Source organism: Haplochromis burtoni, unplaced genomic scaffold (assembly GCF_018398535.1).
Source record: "Haplochromis burtoni strain Fernald_Lab_line unplaced genomic scaffold, NCSU_Asbu1 Contig_34, whole genome shotgun sequence".
NCBI classification, from domain to species: Eukaryota; Metazoa; Chordata; class Actinopteri; order Cichliformes; family Cichlidae; genus Haplochromis; species Haplochromis burtoni.
This window is the reverse complement of record NW_024582395.1, coordinates 2285763-2298244: the sequence shown is the minus strand read 5'-3', so window position 1 is coordinate 2298244 and position 12482 is coordinate 2285763. Positions and strand designations below refer to the sequence as shown.

At 37.6% G+C, this 12482-nt stretch overlaps 1 protein-coding gene across 1 annotated transcript in view; it reads right to left on the bottom strand.

Moving 5' to 3' along the window:
* hsd17b4 (hydroxysteroid (17-beta) dehydrogenase 4) overlaps positions 1 to 12052 on the bottom strand; it is a 33343-nt gene extending 21291 nt beyond the window's left edge. The window contains exons 1-11 of the mRNA XM_005919087.3: positions 11891 to 12052; positions 11355 to 11408; positions 9104 to 9211; positions 7892 to 7951; positions 7724 to 7745; positions 7466 to 7512; positions 7170 to 7254; positions 3971 to 4158; positions 2601 to 2692; positions 2429 to 2453; positions 2169 to 2297 (exon numbers count right to left, since the gene is read on the bottom strand). Coding sequence (XP_005919149.1) covers positions 2169 to 2297; positions 2429 to 2453; positions 2601 to 2692; positions 3971 to 4158; positions 7170 to 7254; positions 7466 to 7512; positions 7724 to 7745; positions 7892 to 7951; positions 9104 to 9211; positions 11355 to 11408; positions 11891 to 11942 — 862 coding nt within the window. The 5' untranslated portion in view covers positions 11943 to 12052. The remainder of the gene's footprint in view (positions 1 to 2168; positions 2298 to 2428; positions 2454 to 2600; positions 2693 to 3970; positions 4159 to 7169; positions 7255 to 7465; positions 7513 to 7723; positions 7746 to 7891; positions 7952 to 9103; positions 9212 to 11354; positions 11409 to 11890) is intronic.
* Positions 12053 to 12482: the final 430 nt, after the last annotated feature.

Below are 12482 nucleotides of genomic sequence, written 5' to 3'. Positions count from 1 at the left end.
AATAATCAACAATCGCCAGCCTCTTGTTTGCTGGAGCTCTTTTCTGAACAATACTGCACTCGTTCACACTCAACATCATATTGAACTTGGCTTCTTTTCTCCACCTCATTCACATCATCTCCACCACCATCTGGTCCTCAGTCTTTGATTGTTACCCAACTCACTGTAAATACAGATGATTTCAGAAGGTTATCACCCTCATAAGCGCTGAGCCTGACAGCATGACTACATGAGGGCTAACAAGCCAGGTGCTTTTATTTTTCCTTTCATTGAGCTCTTCAAAAGTGGTTCCACTCAAAAGAGGCTAATCATAAGTTTAATTAAAAGACAGGTCTCAAAACACTGCTTTTTTATTTCCCTCTCTTCTAACAATCAACCAATATCACATAAAAATGTTGCAACAAAACTGCAGATTTATTTGGGTATAAACCAGTATTGTGGAAAATGACTCAAAGGTTGTGTATATCTAGACATTTACTAAGGCCATACTACTAAAACATGAAAGACATGAATTTCTTTAGAGTAGCACAAAGTTAGCCCACTACTACTCCAAGACCAAAGGGCAAATTATGTAGCCATGTAATGATCTAAAATCTGAATAATTCTGACTCAACAAAGAGTGAGTCAAACAAGTGTGAAAGTGTGATCCGGGCACTAATAAGGAAAGCCGCTGTGAAAATAGTCTCATCTCTGGTCTGTGTTGCGTGGTTACTGCTTTGAAGAGAAATGATTCAGCTCACAGTGAATAAATGACCATTCAAGACTAAAGGCAAGAAATCAATTCTTAAAGACCGTGTTTTACATTTTCATAAAAGCTTACATCTCTTACATCTTTTAACAACGATGGACAAATCTGATGGTTGTCAATTACTTTGAAGGATAAGACCACTGAGCTTCAGTAACATGAAATAATTCACATGTGAAACTGTCAAAAGCCGTGCTTGCAGTCTTGGTGAAACGTTACGCTAGAGCACATCTGTGACGACTATCTGCTCAGAGAAAGCACACGCCACAGTGGCTTGCAGTGCTGTGAGTCCATGTTTAGACAACCTGATCACTTCAGAGTGTAATGTTTTTTTAACTTAAAAACTTTCTGGGAGGCACTTGAGCTCAGCGGGGAGCAGACAAGCCTATGGTGAAAGTGCAGTAGCCCAGGTTCAAGTCCGACCTGTACTACATGTCTCATTTACCCATTCACAGCCATGGCTATCTTGCCCATCCAGACTGGTAAACATTTTTATGTTTCTGAATTGCACTGCATTTCTCACAGTTTCATTACTGCTTAGTAATTAGTTTGCAAGACAAGTTGGCATCTTCCATGCAAACTAATGATTCCCTGTTAGCACCCACAGCAATCACAAGGTTTCAGTGCAGCCTCTTTACAACCAGTGTCATGCTAGCAACTGCCAGCAAACTCACAACCAGTTGGGGAGTACAGATTACTCGCCAGTGCAGTGGTTGCCAGTTGCTCGCTGCAAGATCAATAAAACGATCTGACTGAGGCCTCAGGTAATGATGGTAATTTTAATGTCCAGTCTGGACACAGACAACAAGTTCAGCGGAAAACAATTAAATCACATCCGAAATCCAAATGACAAGCATCTCAACAGCATTCATTTTAATTCAATTTAGCTCATCTTTGCCTGTTTAGGCTGAATTACTAAGTTTTACTCCACTATGAGTGAAATGGGAAAAGCCTGCCTATTCAGAATGTCTTTATTCATTCTTTTCTCTCTGAGCCCATATTTTGTCATGTCATGTGTGTGTATATTGTCCTCAAGTGTGTCCAATAAGATAAAAGAAAAAAAAAAAATAGTATCTGTAAGAGTGTGTGGATCAGCTGCATGCAATATATGTTTTTTACTCCTACCTGAAGGCATAACCATTTCTGTGAGCCATGTATTAGTTATTGTAAACAATCTGCTTTTATGATTAAACTGTATTAAACATATTTTAATATAGTAAAAAAATACAGCTAAAACCCATGAGGACGGACTTGAAGTCGTGTGTGTGTGTGTGTGTGTGTGTGTGTGTGTGTGTGTGTGTGTGTGTGTGTGTGTGTGTGTGTGTGTGTGTATATATTGTCCTCAAGTGTGACAATACACTTATACATTTTTCTGTAGGTTACCAATTGCGTAAGTGTGTATTTGGCCTGGTGCATGACTGACCTTGTATATTAGCAGGTTTGGTGGCATCTGTGAAGTCACATATTTTTTCCCAGTGGTCCCTGATGGACTCAGGTTTCATGGATTGGTTCTTCTGTCTCACTATATAGCCCTGAGTACGCTCCCAGCGCACTACACACACAAAAATACAGGGGTCATGGCACAGTATAAACCCCACACATACTGTAGCAGCAGTCTGAGGGACTAATGAATATGGCAAATGCATACAGACATTTCCTCTGGACAAAACACACAGTACTCACATTTACCAATCCACCCTGCACCAACCTAAAGGGAGTCAAACATGAAGAGAAGAGCAAATGCGCATGGAGATTAAGAAATATTGCCTCTTTATAGAAAAAGAATATGCTATTGTACATTATTTTTCTCTAAGATGAAACAAAGCTACAAGCAGTATAGTGACAGTTTCAGTACCTCAAACAGTCCTCCATTCTCCTGGCATTGTTCATGACCGAGCCAGAGGACCAAAGGAGCAACATACTCAGGCTTCAGAGACGCCACAAGATCTACATAAAACAAAACATCTGGTTTACATCTGTAATAAAGGGCAAAGAAGGTCTTGATTTTTAAAATATGTTGCATTTGGTTCATTTATACATGGAGTACAATACTACATATTGTTTGTTTTTGCGTTTAACTTATAATCTTCTGCAAGACAGATGGCAAAAACATGAACTGGCTTCACATGAAGAAACAAACAGAATGCTTGAATTCATGAGACCAGGTCAGTATCAGTCCTAGTACTAGCAATCTGTTAGCGAAATATTTCTTAAACATGCTGGAATTAACTGAAAAAGAAAATATGGCACAAGCTTAAACTTTTTTTTTTTTAATATCCCTTGTGTGTGCTGAAAATATCTGTACCCTAGTGGTAAAAAGAAGCCCTTCTGCTTCATTAAACACGCTGCTGCTTAGCAAGATGGGTTTTGTCATTAATTTTTTTTAGAAAAGTGTCAGTGAGTGAAAGCAAACATATGGAACCAAGTCATTTACTAAGGTGAGGCCCCTGTGACAGTTGGCACAACGCAGTGTGCGACAGATGCTACCGTAGGCTGGCACGGCAGGGCAACAAAACCTTTCCCTTAATTCACTTAATACTTCTTATTCCAGAGCTGCAGTCACAGAGCATGCTCAGTGTAACTGTGACGTTCAGATTTTTACAAATACAGAGTCAGGGGTTGGAAAAACATTCCCAGTCCCAGTTATTCTTAAGGGTGATGTTTTTTGTTTTGTGTTATATTAATACACAAGATAAGATTGCCAATTCTATATCTTTAGTTGCTTAATCTTAATTGTAGGCATTCAATGCTGTATGCCCTCTTTCTAAAATGTGTTCAACACAAAAACTATAAATGATTTGTTAGCTTACTTTTTCTCTTAATACTGGAAGACAACACATACAGTAATGCAAGGAGGACATAGCCGCCTGCTAAAATAAAGGGCTGACACATTAAAACTTTTAAAGCACTCACAGGGTGCATGATTTCATCATGGCCCTTGGAAAAGCAAGAAAACACTGCTCTTGAATATTAGATGAAAAATTTGCATGTTGAACGGGAGTGCTGTTGCCTCAAATTTTGTAAATCCACATTACATGGTATTACATTATGCAACTGCTCTCAAAAAATGCTTTGGTTAAAACCCATTTGTCCATTTCAGCCTGTTCAATGAGATAAAAGGAGAAAAAAAACATTATCTGTAAGGGTGTGTGAACCTACATCATATAGACCAGCTGCATACAATATATATGTTCATATATGTTAATATATGTTTTTTACTCTTACCTGGAGGCATGACTGTTTCTGTGAGCCGTGACCCAGCAACAGGAGCAATCGTATTGCAGTGGATGTTGTACTTGCGACCCTCGATTGCCAACGTGTTAGCCAGCCCCAGCAAGCCCAGCTTGGCAGCGCTGTAGTTGGCCTGGCCAAAGTTGCCATAGATCCCTGCGGCTGAAGCAGTCATGATGATTCTGGCCACAGAAAACCGGAGGCAACGTTAGGATTAATGCAAAGTGACAGGCATCACGAAGGAGTCATAAGAGACCCAGACGGCCTCTCCACACACAATCTTACAAAGACTTAGATATTTTTCATGCCTGCTTACACCCAGGAACGTGCATATGTAAGCATCTAGTCATGCAATCCTAGCATGTTTACACAGACACTAGCTTTAACAAGGTGACCATCATAAACAACGCTACATTAGGTGCAGGAGACTTCTGAGGAACACCTTGCCGGTCATCAGATACAGTACTCTGTATAATAATATCAATTTCTGTGCTCAAATGTCTCAGCACAGTAATATTTAAAGAGCATCGCATGATAAAATGTTGCACCAGGGACTTGATCCAGAACATAAACACATTATGTAAGTGTATTCCTTCATGTTTTCATATAGTGAGTGAGCAGGGGAGTCAGGCTATGACCTTTATCATTTCATTTATTTCTGCTGTGGTTTTACCTTTAAATGTACCGTACATTTTTGTTTGAGGTGACTGCACACCGAGATTGGATTTTAAAATTTCCCATGAGCACTGCAAAATACAGAGGGATGACAAATTAAATGAAAAACAAAAAACACAAAGTGTAAGGCGGTGGACCAAGATGTGCTTATAGAACAGGCTTAATAAAGCTTGACATTATTTCTATACATTTCTGGAACTCTACTGACATTGTTCATTCTCGAGACAGTCCCTCCTCTGGTGTTCTGATGATGGTGGTGGACAGCTTCTTGTAAGATGTCAGTACATCCTTTTTTGCAACATTTAATTACCTCTTCGTGGCCCACTGACGGGGACATTGTGTTATTGGGTTATAGATGGTTTAAAACTAAAGCGAATCACTCAGAACTCTTTGGAAGAGGAATAATTTTAAAAAAAATAAATAAAATGTGGGGTGTGGAGCCTGGACTTGTCTTCTGAAATGGGGCATAGCAGAAAAAGGTTTGAGAAGCACTGCTCTAACTGGGGCAAGTAGATCCAAACTATACCAAAAAGCAGCCAACCACAGCTGCCGGACAACCTTCATTCAATATCAGCATCATTATTTCCAAAGGTTTTTTTTTATTCCACACAGTAATAAGATGCTCTTGAGCTCAGTGCAGTACAAATGTTACTTTAGTGTTTATGAGATGCTATTTGTGTAAAATGGTTTGTGTGCACTTGAGAAGGACATCTATTACCTATGATAACACTTGAGCAACATTCCTCTGCAAACTATAACACAGACTTTTTTCTGAACATAAAAAAAAAAAAAAAGGCTTTTGTTCAGAGTCTGTTTTGCATGTCACGAAAAGCCCATCTGTAATTAATAAAAATCTCAATAACAGTTCCGTTCCAGAAAACAGCCACTGCTAATGTTATTAGCTTCACATGCAACAGAGGCCTGTTAGTAAAACCCCCATTAATCAAACACCGGAATATGCACTGCATGTCTGTCTAAGTCGACACTGTCATCATTTATCCTCCATAAGCAACGCATGGCATCGTTAAAGCAAAAATCAATACAAACTTCATCTGCTAACTTCATCATTGTTTCAAGTTAGTAACAATCATCCACTAGAATGGCTGAGCGACATGGGAAAAAAAATTAGTATGTTATAAATCAAATCACAATTTCTGTCAAGATTAAAGGTTCACTTTTGCTCCTAAGTGAAGATTAAGGTTGATTTTGTTTCAAATACTATTTATTTTACTGTCCGAACTTGAACATGATGAATATACTGAAGAACAACACAACTAACACAGGTATATATAACATATAATAAAGTAAAATCTTCAGCTTTTACAGAAAAACATGAAACAAAAAAGGGAAACTTAATTGTTTCACCAGTTCCAAATAAACAATGTATACATTTATACATTGTAATCTAAAATAACTGTCGCCAAAGCCAGTCTGTACATATCCTCAGTACAAGTTCAAGAAAGTTCAAAGGAGAACATAAACACAACTGACATATTCACTCGGTTGTGGTCCGCTTTGCTCCAAGGCAGCCAAAGAAATAAATTATTTTAGATAAGGCAAAAAAAGTGTAGGATAGTCTCAGTGGAGTGGGCAGTAAGCTTCATATGGAACAGATGTGCAACTTCACCACAATTCCAATGTGGTCAAGTTCGACACAGCTGTTCAGTCGTCTCTCTACAAATAATGAGTGGCGGAAAGTAAAAAGCTGCACCAAGAGCAAAACACTAAGGTGCCAGCTGGACGTTAGCCACAGCTAATAAAAAAAAAAAAAAAAAAAAAAAGGGACTAATGCTAATGGCACCCCCAGATCTGTTTGCAGTGTTTGCAGATCTCTAAAATATTCCTGAAATCCCTCTGTGTACGGTGCCTTATGGGCAAAAGACAGCTTTCGTAAAATGACTTCAGGTTGAGAACAAGTTGATTATTTCAATATTAAAACGGTGCTATGGAACATCAAGCTGGTGTTTTGGGAATTAGACAAAAATAAAACTAAATTGTATTAGTCACAGACAAATCCTGGTAATTCCAAAAAGTTTACCGACTCTTTCTAACATTGCATGTCTTGATCCAGCAGTTTTTATGGTGTAAAAATAGTAGAGAAAAAAGCAAAAACAAAACTATAAATCACAAAAATCATGCTAATAAAAGCATGTAAAAAAATCATCAAAAAAACAAAAAACAAAAACAACCCAAGATATGAATTTTGTTTTGCACCATTTGAGGTCTATCTGTATTAAAGAATAGTGACTAAAGCAGCATCTGAATATGTCTATGACAATTATCCTCAAGAGACCACTTAATCATAGTCAAAGTTTTTTGTCGGCCTATCTTTAGTACTGTTGCTGACGTATGAACATGCATCACATGGTACCGAGGTCTTGATAACACTCCAGTAATGTTGCTTGTTGAGGATACTGTAACTTGACAGATCTAAGGAAAGAAAAATATCCTACCTGCGTAATAAGAGGATGACACAGTTTTACCTGCGTCAATAGCTGTTACAAGCTGAGCTACTTACCTGCCAAACTTTTGGTTTTTCATGTGGTTCCAGGCAGCTCGAGTCACTAAGAAAGAGCCTCTCAAGTGAACTCTCTGAATGAGGTCTGTGATGCAGAGTAAGAGGTAAAAAACACAAGTAAACATTAATGCATAACAATACACATCTCTGATATTTAGCATTAGAACGGTGTGGTTTGAAGCATATGGCAGGTTTTAAACACAATTTAAAACATATTGATCTACATATATCATTGTGAGGTAAACAAAAGAAGACACAGAGGTAATCAAGTAAATATGTAATTAAAGTGTAATTACCCCAATCCAAATCACTCGTCCTGGCAAATGATCGGTCACGAAGTATTCTTGGTAGGGAAAAGCAAAGAAAGGGTTTTAGCATTTTTTTCCTGCATTTAGATTTTTCCCCCCCTTTTTTAATAAACTAATATTGCATGCTCAAATGAATCTGGAAACTGCAACCAAATGGCCATTCTAATAGCACATGATATGAGTAAACACTTTTTTAATAATAAATAAGAAAATAAAATGTGTGATTGTTGCTATTAGAGGACTTACCCAGCATTGTTTACAACAACATCTGGAAAAAAATAAATATAAGATATTAAAGTCAGTGAATAACTGTAACGACATTGCTGACAATCATTTTATGATCATTTCGTAAATCAGTAGTGACAGGTATCAGCACTAGTGGCCGCAGGATTTCCATAGAAGGTTTATACACACCTATTCTTCCAAATGCATCCAATGCTGTCTGGATCAGCTTCTCTCCATCTTCTACAGAATCTGCATAGACATAACAAAACTGTCATTTTTCAGTTTTACATTCTTTTTTTTTTTTTTTTGAGAAATTGGTCTTAAAAGATTGTTTCTTGTTAGCTTTAGTTCAGGTTGTACTTCAAAGTGAGATTAACCGAGTTTAAAGTTTATCCGAGTTTATCTGAGCTTTTCATGTCACAAAAGTGACTATTTTCCCCCTCGGTACAATCACAGCGATAACTTATGTTGAATATATGAATATATAATCTAGTTGGGAATTTTAGGTTAAAATCGACTGGAATCAGCATTTTTTCACCAAATTTAATACAGATGCTCTGCTGGGTTAATACATTTTATATGCACAAGTTGTTAAGCAGTCTACCTTACGTATGTCATGAATGAAGCTCAGCTGTAAAGTTACATCAGTGTAAACCATCAGATTTATCAGATAACATAATTAACTCAAGTTAAACTGTTTATTTTACCTCTCTGTGCACTAAATCCAAAGATTAATGATTTTCTGCGGCATTCATTTCTTGTCTTATTTGCAAGATGTTGCATTTCACTGCTTTATTTTTATTTTATTTATAGATGTCATCACCATTTTATCATTATCATCATGTGATAATGATCGGAGCAGGCAGCAATTTGTGCAGAAGAAGAGTCAGATGACATGTGAAAAGTCACTTTTTATGTTAGCACTCACAGAGGCTGAAGCAGGAATCCGGGCTTAACAAAGAAAGTTGATAACCACTGTTGCAGTACCCGTTATCTACAACTGGGGTTTTATCAAGCCAGCTAACGCAAAGAAAGCCTGACTATATTGAACATCCTTTATAATTGGCTCATAGTTATATATACAGAAGCAATGAGCAGATTTGGGAGGCATATGATAAAGCTTATGGCCTCACTCTTCTTTCAAGTTTAAGTATTGATGTGATGTGTGGCAAAAAAAAAAAAAAAAAATGGACAAAAAGTCAACATTTAAAATTGCCAATAAAACAGAGTGATTGTTTTGTTTTCAAAAACGATTTTTTTTCTCCTAAAGGTGAGACACATCTTCAATACTCACCAACAGTTTCATCACTGAGCAAGTCCAACTGATAGAAATCAATACTATTTTTCACTCAGCCACTACATGAACTAAATACTTGAAGCAAGCAGAAGAGAAGAACTCACCATAGTTCGCCACTGCCTTGCCTCCCTTCGCTCTTATCTCTTCCACCACCTTATCAGCAGCTGCAGAACTCTTTCCGCCTCCTTTAGTGTCTGCCCCAAGGTCATTCACTTTATTGCAACAAGGAGAAAAAGATTAGCAATAATGGGGTGAGTTTTGCAATTCTCCATGAGTGATTAGGTTAAGAAAACAGCATAGGCAAGCTGATTCCTTGACAGAGTTAAGATCAAATTCAGTCATGGCAGGAGGAATATACTGAAATTAGAAAATATTTATGCCTGCAACTGTGTAATTTTAAGAATAAAAGAACCAACAGTCATAGTGCAAGCTTCTTACCGACAATTTCAATATAATTTATCTTAGTCCAACATTTCCCTCTCCCAATTCGGTATAGCACCTCAATTCAGGACATTTGTTACAGAAGATCTGTTGCGCCCCACATTTTTGGAACCAACTGTCATGTGTTTCACTTAGTAATATGGAATTCAGTCGCAGTCTCTTAAAACTGAATCAGTGAATCCCAAATCAACTCAACGTCAGCCTGAAACGCCACTAAACCAGCAGGTATTTTCACCAGTATGTCATACAGATGCAGCAATCTGCACATTTTTGCTCATTTCAGGTAAAAATCAGCTGGTGCTTTAGTGTAGTCAGCAGCAAGTCATATGAACATAAAGTGGTATAAACCTTATGTTCAAACTATGAACAGGATATATGAAACTAGCTGGATCCATGCGGAGCTAAATATGAATACCAATATGATACTCACTAATATTTTTTTTTTAAATTAAAAAAATAAAAATACAGCACTGAGAGATCACAACTTCCCCCAAAGGGCAAGCTCTATATTTACAACTTTGATGTTTTATGATTCTGACATAACCCTATTATGGCATCATATTGAAAAAATAAGACATATGTTGTACAGCTCTCTCCATGCCCTTTCATATGATATATTACTCAATATGGTTTCTTTAAAAAAAAAAAAATTTAATTGTCAACTTTGACCTTGGGGAGTAACAATAAAGGTCAAGGTCAAATGCTTAGCCAACCAAGGTACTCATGTCCCCCAAGGCCTAGTAAACGCTCTGAAGCTTGAGGCCAACCCATTTAATAAAAAAATAAAAATAAAAAAAAATAAAAATTGTGGGTAATATGAAGTTTGTACTGATTTTCACATTTGGTGGGACCTTCACTCGATTTTCGCCAAAGTGGAATCAGCTCGAGCAGTTGTTGGTGTCCACTGTCACACAAAATTTGAATATGATAACTTGAAAATTGTGGATGCTAGACTGCTAAAAAACAGATGAACTAAACAGAGTATTCTCTACCTAAAGGGAGGGAGTATGTAAACTTACTAAATTACAGGTTAGGTGTTTACCAGCACAGGTTAAGCCTACAGCTATGTTACCATGGCAGCTTAACTTGGTACATTGCCTATCTGGAAACTCTATGTCCCTATACCACATTTGATAAATCTATCAGGGAACTTGGTGTAACATTTGACTCAGCTTTCTTTCTAGATGCTCATATTACATCTCTGCTTCGCTGTTGCTTTTATGCTGAGTTCCATTGTGTCACGCTCTGAATTGGAAATTGTTATTCATGCCTTGATTTCATCACGTCTGGATTATTGTAATTAAGTGTTCACTTTTCTTACCTGAACCTCCCTGGAACATCTGCAGGTTGCTCAGAACCTGACTAAATCTTCCAAGATTTCACATATCACAGCATTGCTAATTAACTTCCACATGCTCCACATTAACTTCAGAGTCCAATTTTTAAGATTCTGGTTTTGACTTTTGGAGCTCTGCATGGACAAGCACTAGCACACATCGGTGAACTTTTATATCTGTACATCCCCAGGAGATCCTTGGGGTCATTTGAATAGGGTCAGCTGCCTGTGTAGGATATAAGGGTGAGAACAGCGATCCTCCAACAGTAGCTCTCCCTTTGACCCTGGAATATGTTGACTCAGTGATGTCTTTGAAAGAGCAGCAAAAATTCAGTGTTTTTAAATTTACTTTTTTTTTTTTAAGTAACTTTTTCATTTTAATGTTTTGGAATTTTTCTTGTGTAGCTGTTTGTAATATTTATGTTGAAAGGTGCTATATAAATAAATAAGATTTGACTTTGCTTCATTGTCCTGGATAATCCAAATTCTGCTTTGTTGCACGTGTCCCAGGACATCTTAACAATACTACGATAGAAACACAAGGTAAAATAAGTAAAAAATGAATATCTTTTATTTACCTATTACTGAGGCACCTCTCTCAGCAAAAGCCAGTGCATATTCTCTGCCAAGACCTGTGCAAAGAAAGACACATGAGTAAAAGGTATAAGCTTACTTCCAAAGAATGAAAAAACCCATCACCACCTGCAGCACTGCTGTGTCGTTGCTGCATGCCCTTTCACACACTTTCCCTGGAGCTACAAGCCATTGCAACATTCGTACTTTGATCTCCGTTTCCATTAAATAAAAAGACCGACATACGTCGGTTTCTGCTCGAATTAAAATAGCTAATTTTGTATAACAATAACAAAGACTTGCTTTACTGATATTGCAGTTATTGCCCAGTGTTAGCAGTCAGCAAGACGCCGTGATTAGAGCAGCTGTGCAGCTAACAAACGCGCAAGAAGAGAAAGGATTAATGCAATTTCCGTCCTAATAACTGGGCTGTTCACTAAGAAACTAACTCCACAACTACCAGATTAGCATTTGGTGCTAACAATACAGAGGCTATTTTAGCGTCAACATAGTCGACAGCTCAGCTAACGGCGATTTTTACCTCCTCCGGCCCCAGTAACAAGCACGACTCTTCCCTCGAAAGACAGAGACATTGTTTTGAGATTTTACTATCTGGTTTGAGAGGGTCACAGAAGCTACAAAAGCTGCAGCACTGGCTTTCTGAGACAGCAGGATGAACTCTGACAAGTTCCACTTCCGCGATATAGGGAGGCTGTAACGAGCAGTGACCAATCAGAAGCCAGGATTTTATTACAACGTTTTTATCATTTTTTACACGTGTAATCTGTGTACTTTGACCTCAAATTTTGATATTAAAATTTTTCAGGCTGTTTTATGACATTGTCCAATTCACATAATCTGTAGCATCTGAATTTTACAACAAGAAAGATAATCAGTCAGAAAAAGATAAAGGATAATGGTGATGAAATCTCAAAGACTGCTTGTATTAGCAGCAGTGCAGGTGTTCTTATGCTTCACAACAATTTTAAAACACCAATTTTCTTCATATCTCCAGCTGTAAACTGCAAAACAGTTTGTTTTCAGCACGGATTACGTTTTTTCTTCCATTATCCACTAAGTTCCAAAACATCTTGAGGAAAGCATATGCTCATTTGCCTTTTAGTGGTTTTAAC